Here is a 22,957-nt window from a genome sequence, read left to right on the forward strand (position 1 = left end):
GGTCTATTGGACGCGAAATTAGCAGATTACGCAATCGAGCTTAGTAGTGTGTGTAGCGTCCCTCCTATAGACTATAAGAGGAACCCCCCATTGTATATTTTTCAGTGTCGATCTGGTTTTTGAAGCGGCGGTAGCTTACGCCCGTCGTCAGCAGAAAATTGTACCAGATTGATCTACAAACGACTTAGTACATGTTCGTGGCTGAGGTCCACCCAGTCGGTTAGAAAGGGCAGGTGAGAGAAAATTTCTGAACTATTGCCGACAAATTGTGAAAGTATAGGCGTCTGTTAAAGTACACAGCAAATGTTACTGTATCACCTTATGTGCGCTTGAAAGTGGTAAGAGAATTGGGAAGCTAGTCAGAGTAGTTTTGATTTCGTTATCTGTTGAACACCTGGTGTGTTTGTGAGTGACAGAGAGAGACAACTCTGGGACGAAAGCAGACAGTAGCAGTTGACTGCAGAACGAGGAGGTTCGTGGTACACATTATAACGAGGAAAGTGCGTGATTGGTGTTGTAATTTTATTTCGTGTGAAAAAGGCAGTGTTTGTAAGAGTGATATGTTGGAAATGATGATGTTATTTGTGCAAATGTACGGCTAAAGGCACGAGGTCAGCTGGCGACGATGTAGCCAGAATACTGAGGATGGCGCCATTTTGCAGGTCTGTCTATATTCGTATTATGTTGTAGTTAGATTTTTTTTGTTCTGTCCCAACATACTTTTCAAGATGATTGTCGGGTTGATATTTGTAATTATCAGGCGAAAAGTGTTATAATTTTGGTCAGCGTGTGAAAATTTTAGTTTGAAAATTTCACGTAAAGAAACTGTAAAAATGCGACGTTTCAATCTGGTGTTAATGTTCTATGAGATATTGTCCAAAGCGAGAAGATTTAGGAAAGCTATAATTGTAAAATAGTCGTGAAGAGTGTCTTAATTTCAAATATCAGTTGAATTCAGAAATGTTTGTCGATAATAATAATAATAATAATAATAATAATAATAATAATAATAATAATAATAATAATGTCTACCGCGGGATAAAGAAATTTGTCTATGTTAAAAGTGCATTTAACCTGTATATTTTACAAGGATCACAGGCACTTAGAATATTTCAGTGAAATTCGATAGAGTTATATTTATTCATGGGAAGTAAAAATTTTGGGACATCGTGTATATCAGTGATACGGAAAGTCGCGGTGTGTTCTTGGATTCTCGAGGTCCGAAAGTCGTAGTAATAGTAAAATAAAGAGGTGTATTTCATAATGGTTGTTGTTTTCACTAGGGGATTGAAAAATGAAAGGGGTCTTGGAAATATAAGAAAAATGGGTTGAGAGCGAAGAATTTATATATGTGGAGATGAGAGGGATAGAAATATTGAAGATGAAATGAAGCCTGGATTTTAAGTGATACCGCTGGGATAAGGCGAGGAGAATGAGTTTGAGACAGGCTATGTTTGCCGAGGAAGTATTTGTGAAACAGACTGTATTGTGACAGGCTGTAGAGTATTCCGCTACCAATCCGAAATTTGAGACGACTACTGTGTGAGGCATCGTAGATTTCTAGTAAGATCCCAAGTGAAAACGACTCTAGTAAAAGGTTAAAAATCTTGGTAGTAAAAGTCAAGTGACTAGTTACGTAAAGCCCGTATGAATATTAAGATAATGTGACCTCAAGGATAAAAGAGCATTTAGAATACATGGTTGGTGTTGTATTGAATTTCGTTTCACTGGATATGTCATTGATATAAATATTTGGAATTGACGGTAGGCGATTTGAGAGTTTCTAATGCGGTAGTGATGATTATTATTTTGAATACATCCACTAAATGGTAGACGTGGGTTGGGAGTTATCATTGCTTCCCTAAAAACTTCATTGCACAGGCTGAGATTGTGTTTAAGTTGGAGAATTGTTCGTCACGTATATTTATTTTCGAGTTCACGTATTGTAACGAGATGGAGACTTACTGCATTTTTCGACTTGCATTCGTTTAATAGTAAGAGACGTGGTCCCATGTGTATTGAAATGTCAGAGTTGGTTTGAAATTGTTAGTTCGCCTGATATGCTAGGGGATACGTAGTACGATCCATTTTGACACCCGACAATAGATTTAGGACGTCACATGTTATCCTTGGAGTTACCGATGATGAGATGTCCTAGTTCACGCCCGACGATAGAATTTGGCAGGTGTCATGTACATAGAGAATAGTGTTAGGATGTACAGATTTTAAGTGAGCCCGACGATAGGTCTGGGATGTCAGCTGTACATACTCAAGTCTCAGATTAGATGTTTCTTTTGTTTTCGCGAAGTGACTTGGGCGAAGGTAGCCTCTACAGTAAAATATGAAATATGAAGAGGGTTAGATCGACAATAATGAGGCCAACTAGTGCGTAGCTCCAACAGTTGAAGGGTGTTCCTTGAGATAACGGGGCCGCTATCGGTGAATGAGGGTTGCCCAAATATTGGATATCGACCTGATGGAGATTAAATATTTTTACTGTAATTCTCCATGCGTGTTGAGTTTTAATGACTTCGATATGTTATTTTATTTTACGGACTTAATTGTTTTGTCGTTCTGACGTCCGTTTCGTTTTGAAAGTGTGCATATTGACACTCAGTGTATCAGCGTGAGACTTGAGTTGCGAATGCGGTTTCGATTCGTCAGCCAGTAATCATCATCATCATCATCATCTGTTTACCCTCCAGGTTCGGTTTTTCCCTCGGACTCAGCGAGGGATCCCACCTCTACCGCCTCAAGGGCAGTATCCTGGAGCTTCAGACTCTTGGTCGGGGGATACAACTGGGGAGAATGACCAGTACCTCGCCCAGGCGGCCTCACCTGCTATGCTGAACAGGGGCCTGGCGGGGGATGGGGAAGATTGGAAGGGATAGACAAGGAAGAGGGAAGGAAGCGGCCGTGGCCTTAAGTTAGGTACCATCCCGGCATTTGCCTGGAGGAGAAGATGGAAACCACGGAAAACCACTTCCAGGATGGCTGAGGTGGGAATCGAACCCACCTCTACTCAGTTGACCTCCCGAGGCTGAGTAGACCCCGTTCCAGCCCTCGTACCACTTTTCAAATTTCGTGGCAGAGCCGGGAATCGAACCCGGACCTCCGGGGGTGGCAGCTAATCACGCTAACCACTACACCACAGAGGCGGACCAGCCAGTAATATTATTTTATTTTTCGATCTTTGTCGTACTTTCATTTTATTCGTAGTTGAATTCGATTAAGTAGTGTTTTTATAGGTAGTGTGTTGGGACAGACAATAAGTAGACGGATCTGTAAAGGTAGTCATTGTTTTTTTTTTTTTTTTTTTTTTGAAAGAATTCCTTAAAGTTGTAATATTTTTTCAATGTGGACTGGTAATTTCATTAAGCGTAACATAACCATTTCTAACCTGAAAATCGGTTTGGTAATAATACTTTTCAAGTGATTTACCACTTTTTGTTGGTTCCTTCCGAACAGCTGTTTGGGTGATGCATATTTAGCATCGGGATTACCTTATCACTTAAGGGTGTCATGAATGACAAATACATGGTGGAATTTTATTTCAATTGTGAATGATGCTGTTAACTTGTAGTGAACACCATGCTTTCCCATAATATTTCGCAACCTATCCAAAGCAACTGATAGTCAATTTGGTTCGATTAAGGGTCCATTCGGCGGATGTTCCGTATCCGTAAAGGGTATTCGACTGGTGGATAACCTTAATTGAGAGGAAATCAGGCGTTCTACTTGTTGAAAGTCAGATTTTCCACGGATCGTGTGGATTAATTCTCAGTTCTCGTTTGGAGTAATAGGTGCCCGGTTTTCAGGTCTTTCCTTTTTCAGTTTTTCAGTTTCGCTGTCCACTAATGTACTAATTTCACCGAAGCAACTCTTTGATATTGTGAGAAATAAATCAACGCTATGCAATGTGACTGCGTTTAAAACATTCAATAATAAATAATTTTTTTTCTCTCAAGGATTTATATTAAAATAACAATGTTGTCGTTTCATTTCGATTTTAATAAAAGTTAGTAAGCACATATTTGCTCCTCATTTCAAGTAGTTAGGCTCTCTTCTGAACCCCATCGTTTGGTTAAGATCGTGACCGAATTTATTCCCGCAACGACCCATGATTTAAGAGTTCTATATTGTTCTACTGTAGCAGCTGTGGCCGACCAACGATGGAATGGTAAGTTCAAGGGTTCAATATAGAGTTTCCTTTACGAACTATTCATTCTTAAATACGTGTCAGTTTGTACCTCCCATTGACTACACAGAGTTCCCTTTACGAACTATCCATACTTAAATACGTGTCAGTTTGTACCTCTCATTGACTATAGAGTTCCCTTTACGAACTATTAATTCTTAAATATGTGTCTGATTGTAACTCCCATTGACTACACAGAATTACTTTTCCGAACTATCCATTCTTAAATATGTCAGTTTGTACCTCCCATTGACTACATAGAGTTCCCTTTACGAACTCTTCATTCTTGAATACGTGTCAGTTTGTACCTCCCATTGACTACATAGAGTTCCCTATACGAACTATTCATTCTAAATACGTGTCAGTTTGTACCTCTCATTGAATATATAGAGTTCCCTTTACGAACTATTCATTCTTAAATCACTTAAATCATCTTAATTCACAGTCAATCACTTCATTTTTTTCAGTAGAAGTGTATATAGTACAATACCAACTGTTGCATTAGTAATGCTCGTATAGGCCTATACTGTATATCGTTGCTAGGTAATGCAAGCCTCGTGTCTTAATTCTACTCGTGAGAAAACCACGTTTCTCTTTCTTCCTTGTGGAGGCTCACCGCGTTGCCAGTGAAAGGAACAGAAGTCTGCAATGGTCGAATAATTGGGGTATACACCCAACTCTCCATTAACTGGGATAATATAGGGTTAAAGCTTCCCGCTTAAGTAAAATCGCGGTTAATACGCAAAAAGTTAAAAATAGAAAGGTGTACTGAAAGTACAGTTAAAATGATAATACATGGTACTACTGTATTGCTTTTTATTAACTTACCAACTACGTTGCAGTAAAAGTAACACTTAGCACAATTAATAAATCCAAAAATAAACAACACTTATTGTTGAAACCAATAAGGCAAAGAAAAATATTCACACTACCTAACTTGACTATTTCTGTATTGTAATTCTGTATTACTGTAACCCCTAACACTCGTGCATTTTTACTGTTTTTGATATCGCGGTTAAGCCGCAACGCGGTTGATCCGATTACGGTAAATCGAAAATATCGGGAACAGTTCTCCGGCCATTGCTGACCGCTCAGTTTCGTACTTCTTCTGTAAACTTTACTCCCAAAGCGTTTTGAGGTTTGCTTTGTCCAGCGACGGTTATATACAATACCATTATTGTTATTATTGAAGAACGGGGTGGTATGGAGGCTTATCTGCTCGCCTGTCATTCCGGCGACCGTGGCTTCATTCCTGGTGGTGCTAGGGAGGGATTTCCAGTTGAAAATCCCATGGTGTCATGAAGGGCATGCGACAATTCTTTCAAGGATCCTAAAGAAGCGCGATAAGCTGCACATGATTATTATTATTATTATTATTATATTTGGCACATTTGTTATTTCTGGTATAATCGCAATATAGTCGTACTTCGGGGATACGAAGGTAAAAAGTTTGAATAACATTGTATTAGATCTCAGACGTCGCTCCAGAACACGACTCAGACCGCAAACTGTTCTACTTACAGCTCTTCAGGAAGAATGGGCTGCCGTTCCTTCAGACATGTTCAGAAGGTGAAAAAAAAAAAAAAAAAAAAAAAAACCTCCGTGGCTGAGTCCGAGCTGTCATGAAGGCAAATGATGGGCTCGTCTATATTAGCGTCCACTACAGGAAAATGTGCCCTAAAAACATCTTAATTATAATTTCAAGTAAGTGTTCAGACACGCACAAATACATACATACATACATACATCCTCATTATATTTATTATAGATTGTTATGCCTTTCAGCTTTCAGTCTGCAAGTCACTGTAGATTTACTAAATGCCGTCAGTGTCCACTATTTGTAACTAATTCTGTAGCCTCGTTTAGTTCTATACCTATCTTTAAATCATCATAAAATGAGTCTAGCCATCGTCATCTTGGTCTCCCTCTACTCCTTTTACCCTCCTTGACCGAGTCCATTATACTTCCCGGTGACAGATCCTCCTCCATTCGCCTCAGCGGACCGCACCTATGCGTACAGCTTCATCAACTGAGTTCATTCCTAACTTAGTCTTTATCTCAATATTCCAAGTACCCTCCTATCCTTGTTCCCACCTGTTTGTACCACGATCATTCCTGCTACTTTAATTGCTGTTACTTCTAACTTATAAATAATATATCCTGAGTCCACACAGCTTTCACTCCCGCACAGCAAAGTTGGTCACAAAACAGACCGGTGTAGTTTAGTCCGGGAGTTGAATACTTTCTTACAACAATACTGTTGACCGCAACTGTGACTTCATTGCATTAGCTTTACTGCACACTGATTCAATCTCACCTACTGTACTGCCATCTTGGAAGAACATACATCGTAAATACATGAAATTATCTACCTGTTCCAGTTTTGTATCTCCAACCTGACATTCAGTTCTCATAGGTTTTTTACCTACTTACATCACTTTAGCCTGGGAAAGGCTATATTTGATATTATACTCATTACACGTCATGGGAAGACACTGAATGTGTTAATAACGAGTTGCTCCTCCACGAGCCCTCAAAACGGTAGCAATACGGCAAGGCATCGACTCTACAAGGTGTTGGGATCGTTCTGGAGGGATCTGGACCCACGCATCTTGCACTGCTACCCACAATTGGTCTTGTGGGTTGGTGCGGGGTTCATGGAGCGTACACCAGCATTGACAGCATCCCATAAATGCTTGATTGGATTAAGATCGGGGGAATCTAGAGGACCAATGGATGGTCGCAACTTTTCTGGGGATCTCCTCCTACCACCTGCGTGTCACTACTGAGCGGTGACATGGTGCATTGTCCTGTTGAAACATGGCAGGTACTCTAGGGCCAGAAAGAGATGCAGATGGTCTGAAAGAATGTCCACATAACGTGCACCTGTCAGCGCTCCCTGCAGCCGGAAAATGGGGCTTAATTCTGACCATGAGAACGCCGCCCAGACCAGAACTGAGCCACTTCCCGCCTGGACACAACCTTGATGACATGCAGGATCCGTAGCTTCAAGGGTTGTACGCCACAGTCTCACGCGTCCATCAGCTCGATACAGCTGGAACCGGGATTCATCGGACCATACCACACGCCACCACTGTTCCATGATCCATTGCCGATGCAGGTCGTTAAGCTCTGTGCGAGGTGTCAGCAAAAGGACAGGAGTTGGTCGTCGGCTGGTGAAGCCTTTGCCGTGCAGTTGCCTACTTACCGTCCTGGTAGAAATGGGTTCCTGACTCCCAACATTTAACTGGGCGGTGATCTGACTCACAGTAGCCCGTCGAACGCCCAGTATGGTTCTGCGGAGGCGACATGATATTCGTCCGTTAAACAGTTGTGGTCTTCCCGTGCGGCGGTTAATAATAATTTCGTGTGGCTATTTCTAGCCGAGTGCAGCCCTTGTAAGGCAACCCTCCGATGAGAGTGGGTGGCATCTGCCATGTGTAGGTAACTGCGTGTTATTGATAGTGTTCTGTGTGGTGTGTGAGCTGCAGGGATGTTGGGGACTGCAAAAAGAGCCAGTCCCCGAGCCATGGGAATTAACCATTTAAGGTTAAAATCTCAGACCCGGCCGAGAATCCAACCCGGGATCCTCTGGACCAAAGGCCAGCACGCTAACCATTTAGCCATGGAGCCGGACTGCGGCAGTTTACACGGGTGGTAACATTCTCTCTGCGATACTGATGATCCACCGTCGACACTCTTGACCTTGGAAACCCGAATTCGCGTGTAATCTCCGCAATGCTATGACCCATGCGCCGTGCGCTGATGATCGTCCCACGTTCAAAGTCAGTTAACTCGCGACGTATTGCCATCTTCATGACACTGGTGTCTGACAGACAGCTAACCACAACGCCCAGGGGTCATACACGGCACATTTTCTAACGAGGCACCCCTTCCCGCGACTTTTGGCCACTCAGTGTATTTGACCCCACGCTTATTGCACAGTCCGCCATTAAGACCAAGTCGCTGGCATAGTCTAAAGTGGTTACTACATTTCCGTCTAACTGAATTCCTCTCTGCCATGTTATACCTTTCAGTAGATAATCCATGTAAACTATGAACAAGAAAGGTGAAAGATAACAGCCTTGTGTAATCCCTGTAGGTCTAAGCATCTTGAACCATGAACTCATTCTAACCATCAATTCACACCGCAGCCCACCTGACAACATAAATTCCTTTGATTGATATTAATAATATGTTGTATGATACGTATGATAGCTTGTTTAAAACTAGCTTGATAATATAGCGCGTTAATTCAGAGGTTTACCAATACCTGGTCTCTGCCTCTTCTGTGCATAATATACACATTCCACTCGATAATTTCCGTCTCAGGTAGGTTCACTTACTCCATCAGAAAGCATTACTTGTTTATATATTCACTAATAATAATAATAATTTCGTGTGGCTATTTCTAGCCGAGTGCAGCCCTTGTAAGGCAGACTCTCCGATGAGGGTGGGCGGAATCTGCCATGTGTAGGTAACTGCGTGTTATTGTGGTGGAAGATAGTGTTATGTGTGGTGTGTGAGTTGCAGGAATGTTGGGGACAGCACAAACACCCAGCTCCCGGGCCATTGGAATTAACCAATTAAGGTTAAAATCCCCGACCAGGCCGGGAATCGAACCCGGGACCCTCTGGACCGAAGGCCAGTGCGCTGACCATTGAGCCAACGAGTCGGACTGTATATTCACTAATACACTTCCATTAGCACAATCCTCTTAATGAATTTTAATAGTGTGTGGCCTCCGGAGAGGTCTGGTGCAGGTCTTTCGAGTTGATGTCTGATAGACGAACAGTTCGTCTGTGAGAATTGCGCCCTACGTATGCTGAAAAATTTAATGTTAGAAACGAGACACACACACATACACACCTAGTCCCCGAACCATGGGAATTAACCAATGAGGGTTAAAATCCCTGACCCAGCCGGGAATCGAACGCGAGACCCATTAGACCAAAGACAGTTCGCTAACCATTGAGCCGGACAACCTTCTTAATGATAACATGAGAAACCCATGAAATCTTTCTGATGAGAACTTGCAAACATTTTGAAATTTCTTCTTCTCTTCTTCTTCTTTATCTGTTTACCCTCCAGGGTCGGTTTTTACCTCGGACTCAGCGAGGGATCCCACTTCTACCGCCTCAAGGGTAGTGTCCTGGAGCTTCAGACACTGGGTCGGGGGATACAACTGGGGAGGATGACCAGTACCTCGCCCAGGCGGCCTCACGTGCTATGCGGGGGGATGGGAAGATTGGAAGGGGTGGCCAAGGAAGAGGGAAGGAAGCGGCCGTGGCCTTAAGTTAGGTACCATCCCGACATTTTCCTGGAGGAGAAGTGGGAAACTACTTAAAACCACTTCCAGGGTGGCTGAGGTGGGAATCAAACCCACCTCTACTCAGTTGACCTCCCGAGGCTGAGTGGACCCCGTTCCAGCCCTCGTACCACTTTTCAAATTTTCATGGCAGAGCCGGGAATCGAACCCGGGCCTCTGGGGGTGGCAGCTAATCTCACTAACTGCTACACCATAGAGGCGGCTTGAAATTTCATCAAATAAATTTAATAATTCTTCCGTCCAGAACCGTCAGTACAAAACCTTCCACGAGGTAACCGTAAATATGTAAATTATAAGCATATTTTCGTCCTTCTGAAGCTTTTCATGAGATACACTAAGAGATGGCGCGGTACTGCGATCACAGCAGCTTGGTGTTGAAAGGTTTTAAAATCCAAACTAATGAAGAGAAGTTACTCACCTCGAGCCACGAGCTCTTCGAAACTGCTCACTACCAGCCCCTTGCGCACATTACGCCAGCTGTCCCATATCTTGAAGGGCCTCTTCGCCGCTCGCGCCTCCTGAAACACACGATCGTAAAGCCGACGGTCAAGCTCAATCTATCAACCACAATCAGGGTGACCAACTTAGCGCCTTTGTCACCAAATCCAGTTTATTTTTACAATCTGCTTTGCGTTGCACCGACACAGAAGAGGGAAGGAAGCTACCTTTGAAAGCACAGTCGCAGCATTTTCCTGGTATGAAAATGGGGAAATCATGGAAAACAATCTTCAGGGCTGATGACAGTGGGGGGTTTGAACCCGAATGTAAACTGATAGCCAAATCTAGTTAATTCTGCAACATGTATCATGTCTGGTGGTCTCAAACATGTTTCTACGAATAATTTGGTGTCAGATGTAGGTTTTAATAATAAAAACCCTGTGGCATAAATGCTACCAGTATGCAAACGTGCAGCTTCATCTTTCAGATATTTTCCCATGGACTGAGGGCAGGGGCCTGGCCACACACAAGCTAAAGCCTACACCTCAAATACAGTAACACATAAATTGCTAAAAATGCCGGAAAACAGTCTTCACTTTCTGCTAGGATAAACGTTATTAACTTTCTGTACTGGAACACACAGTCTTGAAGCTATCGTCTTTGAAGAAACCAAATCTCTTGTGTCACAATGTTCTTCCTATCCGTTATTTACCTTAACACTGGCCACGCTTCCCATGCAGTCCATCAGAACGATTTTCGTTATGTTGAGTTTTGTTTGCGAGAGTATGAAGGAAAATGAACAGTACCGTGGCGTACTCTGGGAGTGAATGTTTCCGCGACGAAAGTACTCACTCCTACAATCTACGCTGTCGCATAGGAAAATGCACATTGCTCTGATGGACTGCATATCCATATGTGTCTGGGAGGCGTGACCAGTCTCAAGGAACATAATCAGTAGCGGCAAATAGATAGATCGAGTAGGGGGGGGGGCGGTTGCCCCCCAATTCATGGAGAAAACATTACATTTTGTTCCATTTTAGCCGGCTGAGGCTACGAATTATAGGAATTATTTAAGAAAAAATAACAATTTGTACAAGTCCTGTTGTTTTATGAGCTAATTCTTTCCTTTAGTTTCCTTAATTATTAACATAATCATTAGCTGAAATACGCGCAAAATGTCGTTCATCTCGGCTAACCGATTTATAAAGTGCCACAGCAAGTAGTGGAGACTTTGCATGTGTTGTGATAAAGAATTGCAGAGGTTTTATCTTTTTTTTTTTTTGCCAAGAACATGGGCACTGAGGTATGATTTCACCCACTTAACGCGCGCATTCGTCAGTCTGGCATTCTCTTTAGTAGTCATAACACTGTCCTCCACCACAATAACACGCAGTTACCTACACACGGCAGATGCCGCCCACCCTCATCGGAGGGTCTGCCTTACAAGGGCTGCAACTGGCTAGAAATAGCCACACGAAATTATAAATTATTATTTAGTAGTTAGTCTGTTAGTGTGTAGTCAAGTTAAAATGAAAGTCCTTAACCTCTTTTCCATTCAGTCACCGGGACAGGAATGGAATGAATGAAGACCCCATCTAGCGGCGAGGATAGGAATTGTGCCGGCTGCCGAAGCCTGTCGCACTCCTCTGGGGCAATGATTAATGACTGAGAGATGATGATAGTGGAGAGTATTGCTGGAATGAAAGATGACAGTGAAATCCTGAGTACCCGGAGGAAACCTTTCCAGCCACCGGTTTGTCCAACAAAAATCTCACATGGAGTGACCGGGATTTGAACCACGGAACCCAGCGGTGAGAGGCCGGCACGCTGCCGCCTGAGCCATGAAGGCACCTTGTAGTCAAGTACTAAATGATTTTTAATTGTATAATCACGTCGTGCTTCTATTTAATTGTAATACGTATGTAATATTGCTCCCTTGGTGAAAGTTTGATTGTATGGTACTGAACCAAAAACTCAAAAAACTAATATAAGCACTCGTAAGGTGGTAAACTGTCAACCTTTACCTTCCCTTCGAAATTCGCTCAGAGACCATCAAAAACTTGCAGTTACGTAGTTTTTTTTTTTTTTTTTTTTTTTTTTTTTTTTTTTTTTTTTTTTTGCTAGGGGCTTTACGTCGCACCGACACAGATAGGTCTTATGGCGACGATGGGATAGGAAAGGCCTAGGAGTTGGAAGGAAGCGGCCGTGGCCTTAATTAAGGTACAGCCCCAGCATTTGCCTGGTGTGAAAATGGGAAACCACGGAAAACCATCTTCAGGGCTGCCGATAGTGGGGCTCGAACCTACTATCTCCCGGATGCAAGCTCACAGCCGCGCGCCTCTACGCGCACGGCCAACTCGCCCGGTGCTATTCGCTCTACTGGTCCCATTAGCACACCATGATCAATTGTATGATTTAATACCTTTAACATTGTCGTACGTAACAGGTGAAGGAAGAGCGGATGCAACGGCTTCTTAGGGACAACATTATTATCCTCACATGGTAATGAACGGCAGGAAGGATATCTCGTCGTAAAACTTAACCATGTCCTCATGCGTGACACAGATCATTCATGCAGCCCCCATCAAATTGTAGGAAAAGTGTCAAGAGAATGTGAAAGTCATATACGAGTATAACTACTTAGTAAAGGGATAATTGTTGACTTTAGACAGTGTTTAAAAGTAAATCTGGTGGCGGCATTGATTTCTTATTTAAGAGCAAGTACAACTAGGCAACCACGAAAAAAGAAAAAGAAGGAACTTTTAACATTAATCATAAGGAAAAGAGGAAGAGGCTCTTCCGTTCGAAATGAAAATCCTCGGCCTGTTTCCTGTCACTCGACCTAGTCAGGAGTGGAATTAATGAAGCCCCATCTAGCGGCGAGGATAGAAATTGTGCCGGCTACCGAAGCCTGTCTCACTCCTCTGGGGCAGAGATTAATGACTGACAGATGAAAATACATTATATTAGAGAATGTCGATGGAATAAAAGATGACAGGGAAAACCGGAGTACCAGGAGAAAAACCTGTACCGCCTCTGCTTTGGCCAGCACAAATCGAGTGACCGGGATTTGAATGACGGAACTCAGTGAGAGAGGCCGGCGCTCTGCCGCCTAAACCACGTAGACTATAGGTTCTTCCCTTCGAAGACTGGACAAAAGAGGATGAACAGCCACGAAGAGCGTTAAATGGAAAACTCCGTAAGCCTCCAAAACCTACAGTACGGTAATACAGGAAAGAACAAGATTCGGATAGGAAATAAAACCCGTCGCAGTTTTAAAGGTATTGATTCATACAGTTTATCATAGTGCCTGTACGGACACAGAAGACTAATTACCGGTACCTAGCTGTCAGAAAAGATAAGGGAATTCTGTACGTCAAGAACTTATGTTCCATACATAGCACGCCTCCTCTTGGCCGCCTAGATTGTGATTCATTCGACAAGGGCGGCCCACGGCCGCCAAATGAAGCACGTTTCAATGCATTCCATTTTCACTGGAAGTACTTGTCCGATCTTCAAAATAATCACAGTGCTGAATTTGTAATGTCCGTGCCTTTAAGGCTAGGTGTAGGAATAGTTCCATTTAAAAAAAGTTAGTATAATGGTATTTTAGCTGATGTGATTGGAACCCTGGAAAAGTATTGCAAGACATTACGAACCCATTGATAACATCTTATCTGACTTACTCCATATTGTACCCTTGTACAGGATATGGGTGCAATATGTATACACTTTACTACCTAATGTCATCATCATCATCATCATCATCATCTGTTTACCCTCCAGGTTCGGCTTTTCCCTCGGACTCAGCGAGGGATCCCACCTCTACCGCCTCAAGGGCAGTGTCCTGGAGCTTCAGATTCTTGGTCGGGGGATACAACTGGGGAGAATGACCAGTACCTCGCCAAGGCGGCCTCACCTGCTATGCTGAACAGGGGCCTTGTGTAGGGATGGGAAGATTGGAAGGGATAGGCAAGGAAGAGGGAAGGAAGCGGCCGTGGCCTTAAGTTAGGTACCATCCCGGTATTTACCTGGAGAAGTGGAAAACCGCGGAAAACCACTTCGAGGATGGCTGAGATGGGAATCGAACCCCCTCTACTCAGTTGACCTCCCGAGACTGAGCGGACCCCGTCCCAGCTCTCGTATCACATTTCAAATTTCGTGGCAGAGCCGGGAATCGAACCCGAACCTCCGGGGGTGGCAGCTAATCATGCTAACCACTACACCACAGAGGCTACTACCCAATGTTGTTTTTAAAATTGACTCCATCTCTTATAAGTAGCCTATATAAATACATTTATCACAGTTTCAATCCAAACATATCGTGAATACATTAACAAATTCTTAATATCAATGTGAATGTGACACATTATACGTTATGATAGTTTCGGCGCCTCCAGTTTTACATGGAATCCGATTCACAGCATTGTGACTACTTGAAAAAGTCCTACATTACTTGGCCAGGATTCGAACCACGAGTGCACAAAACATCTCAGACAACTATTAATTCCCAGTCTAGTTGATATTAAGAAGTTTATTAAGCCAAGTGACGGTGAGTCTTAACATGTTCAGGAATGTGAAAAAGCTGTTCAAGAAGAAAGTGCTCAAACAATCACAAAATACATATTTGAGACCTACCAAGCAAACACTTGCGCATTGATTTCGAATTAGCTCAGTTTTTAAACAGAATAATACCATATTTCTATAACTTACACATGTTTCGAAATAAAAAGAATTACGAATTACATAACCATTTAAAATATTAATTTCTATTAAGGAGAATGGAAGATTTGCAGTTGCATTGAATGAATGAATGTCACAACAGCCCCGAAGGGCCATGACCCACCAAGCGACCGCTGCTCAGTCCAGAGGCCTGCAGATTATGAGGTGTCGTGTGGTCAGCAAGATGAATCCTCTCGGCCGTTATTCTTGGTATTCTAGACCAGGACCACCATCCCACCGTCAGATAGCTCCTCAATTGTAATCACGTAGAATGAGGGGACCTCGAACCAGCCCTCAGTTCCAGGTAAGAATCGAACACGGGGCCTCCGGGTAAGAGGCAGCCACGCTACCCCTACACCGCGGAGCCGGCGCATGTGTGCAATAACATTAACAAATTCTCTGTTAATACAAAGGACTGAGCAAATAGCCGCGCGGTTTGGGTAAAAAGCTATCAGCTTGCATTCCGAGATAGTGGGCTCGTATCCCACTGCCGGCAGCTCTAAAAATGGTTTTCTGCGGTTTCGCATTTTCACACCAGGAAAATGCTGGGGTTGCAAGGCCACATCCACTTTCTTACCCTCTTCTATTCCATCGGTGTCAGTGCGACGTAAAAAAAACACGGCATAAGAACTCCGAGGGGTCATGGTCTACCAATCGACAGCTGCTCAGCCCGAAGGCCTGCAGATTACGAGGTGTCATGTGATCAGCATGACGAATCCTATCGGCCGTTATTCTGGGCTTCCTAGACCGGGACCGCCTCCTCACCGTCGGACAGCTCCTCAATTGTCATCACGTAGGCCGAGTGGACCTCAAACTAGCCCTCCGATTCAGGTAAAAATCCCTGACCTGGCCGGAAATCGAACCCAGGCCTCAGATTAAGAGTCAGGCACGCTACCCCTGCACCGCGGATCCGGTCAGTACGACGTAAAAACAAAATTGAAAAAAGAAAGTTGTAAAAATGTCTAAATGTTTCGCATGCATCGGGATCTGCGGATTTTTCAACGTTAGCAATGTATCTATATATAAACACTTGCGAGCAAAACATATGGCCCATCTGGGAACAGTGATTGAGATTGGTGAAGAAAATGTCTCGTTCGCCACTGTGGTGTAGTGGTTAGTGTGATTAGCTGCCACCGCCAGAGGCCCGGGTTAGATTCCCGGCTCTGCCACGAAATTTGAAATGTGATACGAGAGCTGGGACGGGGTCCGCTCAGTCTCGGGAGGTCAACTGAGTAGAGGGGGTTCGATTCCCATCTCAGCCATCCTCGAAGTGGTTTTCCGCGGTTTTCCACTTCTCCAGGTAAATACCGGGATGGTACATATCTTAACGCCACGGCCGCTTCTTTTCTCTTCCTTGTCTATCCCTTGCAATCTTCCCGTTCCCCTACAAGGCCCCTGTTCAGCATAGCAGGTGAGGCCGCCTGGGGGTTGTACAGGTCCTCCTCCCCAGTTGTATCCCCGACCCAAAGTCTCACGCTCCAGGGCACTGCCCTTGAGGCGGTAGACGTGGGATCCCTCGATAAGTCTGAGGGTAAACGGATTAAGAAGAAGGAGAAGAAGATGATGAAATGTGTGAGAGCCCTGCCTTCTCCAGTGTCTACCTCCTATCCAGCAACATTTTTCACAAGATACTTACCTCCCACTAAAAGATGAGAGGAAGGTAACACTTATACCTCCCTCTACAGTACAAAGTCTAGCCTTTGATCATATATTGGACTAGCCCACTTCCCCGCATTCACTCCAATCATAGCAAGTTTCATTAAGGGAGGCTATTTCTCATCCACTTTCCATTTTAAACCGAACGTAACATCATTCATTAGGTCATATTTGTTTCTCTGATAGGACATCAAACCAGTCGTAGAGAACAGCAGTAGTGGCTGGGTGGAGTCAGGTGTTAGTTAGGTAAATGCAGGATCCTTACGGAAGAAAACAATACACTTTTGCGATCTGTGGATATGGGCCAAATTTTATGCACGCAAAGGTATATACTGAAGGTGTTCCATATCTTGAATCTTCTTTACAATGATTACGGCTAGTGGTCCATCACCGTAGGAGTTTCGTACGGTAATGAGGATGTTCTACCTGCTACAGAAATAGACTAGATTTTGCACGGAGTCGGTGAAGTCACATGTTATTACAATACCTGGCAGTGTGCTGTCGTATTCAAGCGTACGTACGATAGTTGGAGATTTGAAGTGACATTCTCAGTTGTTTACGAACTCCCAGTTCCCCACGATTGAAAGGAAATTGTATGATTATTTTATAGAATTTAGGCTACCATTTCGTATAATCTATGTAAAAGTTGGAAGTGGGTAAGGTTGATGTGAATATACCGAAGGGAACGTGCACCAGCAACTGGCTTATTATAACGTTAAGGACCGCAAATACTATCCACACGACGTAATTCATTTTTCATCACACCGAATAAGTAATTTATGATATGTGGTTCACTATGAAACATTGGACGCGTTATTGAACGGTTTATGAGATTTTCTTCGACATAAGCCACGTTTCCTTCCACCAAATGAAACAAAATCATATTTTATCATCGCCGAGTGAGTTGGCCTTGCGGTTACAGGCACGCAGGTGTAAGTTTACATTCGGGAGACAGTGGGTTCGAACCCCACTGCCGGCAACCCCGAAGATGGTTTTGCATGGTTTCCCATGTTTACATCAGGCAAATGCGGGGGCTTTGCCTTAATAATGGCCACCGTTGCTTCCTTTCCACTCCTAGCCCTTTCTTATCCCATCGTCGCCATAAGATCTATCTGTATCGGTGCGACGTAAAGCCAATTGTAAAAAGAAAAAGATAAGAAGACATAACAAAACGAGTTTCACATCAAAGCACTGCAGGCTGTGGTATAATCACAAATACAAAATGAACATCAACTATTTCTCAAAGTAAGTTCAAAATAACTACCAGTTATTTGTTCTAGTTACCATGGGATACTTAATTTCTGTGTTCATCACCAGAGGAAACTGGTATATGTTTGTTTCGAAAAGTGTGTCATTGACCTGAGTTCTTTTCAAAACAAAGAGGAAATGGAATCTAGCAGAATGAGGGTAAGGTTGTACCGATTTTTAATATTTTCAAACAAAACGCTGTATCTAGAGGCGTAAATCAGGGAAATGTGTATAACTCATTTTTATTACATGGTTTAATCCCTTTTAAAAATTAAGAGTTCAGTTTGAGGTGAGAGAAGAAATTTGCTATCATACTGAGGTGAGATTGCTTTGTTATCTTACTGTTCTGAGGGGCCCGATTATCAATATAGTGGTAGTGAGGGTGTTCAGGAATAATACAGATACCCTCAGCTATCGTCGTAGGTACATACGAAGCAAAGATAAAATAGCATACAATATCAGTTGATAGCTCAAACATATACGTGGTAGAAGAAGCAGCACGATATAATAATCATAATAATAAGAATAATAATTTACAGCAGAATTTGCTCAGTGAGAAGGAATAGGGCCAAAAGAAGGTGACAGGAACAAGAAAATCTCGAATTTAACAAAGCAAACAGGATATGTATTTAACAGATAATAAAAATAGTAAACATTTTCAACAAGTTTAGTAAATCGCAGACAAGAGTTTGCTAGACTGAAATATATAGAGGAAACCTTGAAAGACAAGGAAAATGCGCCACATTTACAATATAAAACATCAAAACCGTATGAATAAGTATAAAGGGTACAATGAAGAATAGTGTAAGTCGATATAGAGGAAGCAACCTGAAAGAAAAAGTGAAAAGAAGGAAAAAGGATAAAAATGAAGTAGGGATTGAACGGGGAAAGGGATTCTCTTCGCCGGGTGAAGTTACGCTGCAGAATGTGTTAAATAAACATTATACCAAAAGGTAACGATGGTCCAAGGAAATAGATATTGTGATTTCAAAATTCCATTGTCCGTAGTACAGTTCGTGTTTGAAAGGTTTTAGTCGAAATAATGTCTTGCATATATATATTTGATGCCGTAATAAGCTGGCCAAAGTAAAGTTCAAGTGGGGCAGATAGCCCCATGAAGAATTTAATATCCAAATAACATTATGATAAAACTTGCTCACCGGATAACCTGAAGAAAATAACAGTCCAGATGGTAAATGACAATATCGAACGTAGCAGTAGTATGGCTGCTTCCACCACTCCGTAACGAAGCCAGACTCAATATTTTGAGCGGTGGAGCGAGATTATATAATCGTACAGAAACATCGAGAAGAATAGAGAAGTTGAAAAACAGCATATTCCAGAAACGTCATAATCACGTGTCCAATAGAGGTTAGCGCAAGCACACACACAGGTGGAGGAGGCGGTGCGTGGAGAAGAAGATGACGTCAGGATCACGTGATGAACAGAGTAGGCAGGCGACAGGTGAGCATAGCAGAAGAGTGAATGAAGCAGTAGTGGCGTGATCGGCGAAAACCAGCATGCGAAGGTAGGATGTATACGTAGCGGTAGCGGAGATCGTAACAAGTTCAATTAGTTTGTCCTGAATTAGTTTGTCCTGTTTCTTGAAAGACCCTAACGAAGGGGTCGTGTTTCTGCCTCTTATTTGGAGGATCTGAGTTCATATTCTGGCTCGTCTGAGAAATATAAAATAATACAAATATTGTATTCTAGACGGAGGGCTGTAGCTGAATACGATGATGCGACTTGTTAGCGAGAACGAAACGTCGAAATGTGACTCTCCCTTCACCTACAGAACTCTGTTTTGCGTTAGAATCATTATAGAATTACCGCACTTCCGATATTGTGACCATAATATAAATTAAAGTGGGCATGATTTTTTAATTCGAAAAATCCAATTCGTATTGATTGGTATTGTTTTGTTGACTTCAAAATTATATGTTTAAGAACTATTTTTCAAAATATTTAAAAAAATGCCCAGTTCATTTCTTTCTATTGGGCTTCAGTCGCACCGACACAGATAGGTCTTACGGGGACGATGGGATAGGAAAGGCCTAGGAATGGGAAGGAAGCGGCCTTGGCCTTAACTAATTTGCCTGGTGTGAAAGTGGGAAACCACGGAAAACCATCTTCAGGGCTGCCGACAGTGGGTTTCGAATCCACTATCTCCAGGATGCGAGCTCACAGCTCCGCGCTCCTAACCGCACGGCCAACTCGCCCGGTATACCCTGTTCAATTGTGAGAAATATCTTAATGGCGGAACTACTGATAACATTGGAAAATGAGCAATTTGAATAATAACAGGCAGTCTGAGTAGCTCAGATGATATAGCACCGGCCTTCTGTTATGAAGTTTGTAGATTTGGCTCCACTTGAGGCCAGTGGTACTTGTTGGAAATGAAATACGTCTGCCTCGTTCTGGTAGACTTACTGGCACGTGAAGGAACTCCAACAGAACAGAATCCCGAGACTTCGCTCTCTCCGAAAACCGTAAAAGTATCTAGCGAGACGTTGGAACAATAATCTCCTTCACCGGGCGAGTTGGCCGTGCGCGTAGAGGCGCGCGGCTGTGAGCTTGCATCCGGGAGATAGTAGGTTCGAATCCCACTATCGGCAGCCCTGAAAATGGTTTTCCGTGGTTTCCCATTTTCACACCAGGCAAATTCTGGGGCTGTACCTTAATTAAGGCCGCTTCCTTCCAACTCCTAGGCCTTTCCTATCCCATCGTCGCCATAAGACCTATCTGTGTCGGTGCGACGTAAAGCCCATAGCAAAAAAAATAAAAAATAATCTCCTTCTTTCTTTCTCAACTACCTGGGGTCGGACTTTCTATAGATACAGCCCAATTTTACAGCCGGATACCCTTCCCGACGCTAATCCTATGTGGGGAGATGTATCCACTATTTGCATGTTTCCGTGCTGGTTGGTAGTGCGATGTCTTGAATGTAAATGAAGATCTGTATTGAGCCACACTTTGTGGTTTTCAAACGAGATTGTAACTTATGATGAATTCATATTGTTAACAAACAGCTGTACCCATCGAATATGGCTGCCTTGGACTCGCTGAGTGAATCTTTATCTCAACTTGTCAACTTGTCCCAACGCCGAGAAATGGCGTACTCTGATTACGTCAGCCATAAACGTGTTTCGTTTACTTGAGATTGGACCTTTTCTGCTCCATGATCTCACCATTCTCTTCTAGTGTGTTCGAAAATGAAGCCGGTCTGCACTGACGCGGCTTTCCTGATCTACAACGTATTATAAACGTTTTAAAGATGCTATGGTAAAATCCCGCTTACTCAAGTGATTTATTATTCATTTACAACTTCAAGAAACTCAAGCTGTAAATCTTTAGAACTGCCGGTTTCGTATTCTATTCTGTTGCTTTTAACCTGAAACGTTGGCATAATTATTAGTGAGATTTTAATTTACGTCTATACTTTCCTGAAGGCTCGAGCTTTATATGTTCTCCTCCTTAAGCACATATGATTTGCTTCGTTACTTTACATGTGAGTAAGTCTCGATATACGCCCTTTTGCCCTGTATGTGTGGTAAAGTGGATGTCTTGTGTACTTGTGTTTTGAGACCGAAGAATGACTTACCGTTAGGAAGATGGAAAGTGCTCATGCCGAGATGTTTACTATTACTACTGCTAAAATGTTTTCATTCCTCCCCTGAAGGGGAAGGCGGGCCTCTAAGACGCTAACGCTATCTCTGAGGCCGCGAGATTTGTTACTGTGAATGAGATGCTCGGAGAAGGTGAGGGGGTTGCCGGCCGTGGCCTATACTAGGCACTGTCCCGACATTCGCCTTAGTGCAGGAGAATGGGAAACCACGGAAAACCGTTCTCAGGACAGCCGACGGTTGGGGCCAGCCGTGAGGTCCAACCCTGTCCCGTCTCCCAAATGCAGAGGCGTAGAGCCCCTCCTCTGTTCTATTGGCGGGTCAGAGAGCAGCCGTGGCCACTTGTGGGCCGACACCAACTCTGCATCCACCGACCCCGAGATGTTTTGATATTGACATATGTTTGTTGTCTGCTGATCGCAGTTCATGTACGTTGAAAGTTTGATTTGTACTGTATGGGAATGCGTTTGTAGAGGTTATCGGTGATGGCGAGATACTGTAAATAACTGGAGCGAATGTGGTGGCAAACCGTGCATTATTAAAGGTTCTCTCTAAACTTTCGAGCGTTTGAACTGGTGCCTTTGTTACTATGATCGGTGAAGGTAGGTGGATGCAGGCACCAGATTGATGTTTTCGGTCTTGGTTTGGTATTTGGATATCTGGATGGGTGTGACTGTGTGAATGAAGTTTTAATGGGACGTGTATCGTAGACTGCATTTTCTGTTTTATTATGCGTTACTTTCTTTTATTGTCAGCGCATTTCGCCTTTCCATGTGTCTTTCTTTTAATGAAATAGTCTTTGAGTCCCATTCTTTGTGTATATTTTTAGGGTTCTATGGCAACCGTTTCGTTGATGCAGGTAACTACATTTTCTCTGCTGTTCGGCGTCTGCTTTATTTCATCTCCCTGCTTCTTCCACGATTTTTTACTATTCCATGAGGTCGGAGATACACTGATAACAATTTTTTCTTGAAAGTGTGGGGAATGAATATGTTTTAACTTTACATGATGTAAAGGAAGTGCTCCAAATGGAACGATTTATGTTTTCTCTCTTTTTGGGACAAGACCATTATTTGGTTGTGCAATAAAATTCAAAGGAGACGAATTTAATGTGATTGTATAAGAATGAGATGCTTTTGGAGTAGACAGTCGGTCTTGATTAAGACTGTGTGTATGCAAAAGTTTGATGTGAGTCAAGTTCTCTATGTTGTTCTCAATCTTCCCAATGACAATATTTTTGTTGATGTTTAATTAGAATAAATGTTTTATTTAATCTCTATGTGTTTATTATATTATGGGTACAGTGGCCACATTAGTTTATTTTGACTTACGAGGCCCAATTCCAGCCCAGGACCAGTTTACGGTCATTTTCAGTCGAGGTCTGAAACCGGGAGCTTAATAAATAATAATATTTGTATTCCATGATCTTTCACTGACACCCAGCCCCCGAAATAGAGGAATTAACCAATTCCCAACCCGGTGGAAAATCGAACCAGGAACCTTTCGAACCGAAGCCAAGGAGCCGGACATATAAAAACAATAATAATATTATTTAAGTAATAGATCTCTGTATGGTTTCCCATTTTCACTTCCAGGCAGATACTGGGACAGTTTCTATTCATAGGCCACAGTCGATTCCTTGCACCTCCTTAACCAATTTCATTTACCATCATTCATTTTATTTAGCTCCTCAACTCAGGTCAGCGTCCTCAAGGGCATCCGGCCGTAAAAAAACACGCCATA

At 42.9% G+C, this 22,957-nt stretch overlaps 1 protein-coding gene across 2 annotated transcripts in view; it reads right to left on the reverse strand.

The window, feature by feature from the left end:
* Drep2 (DNA fragmentation factor-related protein 2) overlaps window positions 1-22,957 on the reverse strand; it is an 874,423-nt gene that overhangs the window by 364,824 nt on the left and 486,642 nt on the right. For both annotated transcript variants that reach the window (XM_067139749.2, XM_067139748.2), the window contains one exon: window positions 9,946-10,045. In XM_067139749.2, coding sequence (XP_066995850.1) covers window positions 9,946-10,045 — 100 coding nt within the window. The remainder of the gene's footprint in view (window positions 1-9,945; window positions 10,046-22,957) is intronic.

The sequence above is a fragment of the Anabrus simplex genome, chromosome 2 (assembly GCF_040414725.1).
Source record: "Anabrus simplex isolate iqAnaSimp1 chromosome 2, ASM4041472v1, whole genome shotgun sequence".
In the NCBI taxonomy this organism is placed as follows: Eukaryota; Metazoa; Arthropoda; class Insecta; order Orthoptera; family Tettigoniidae; genus Anabrus; species Anabrus simplex.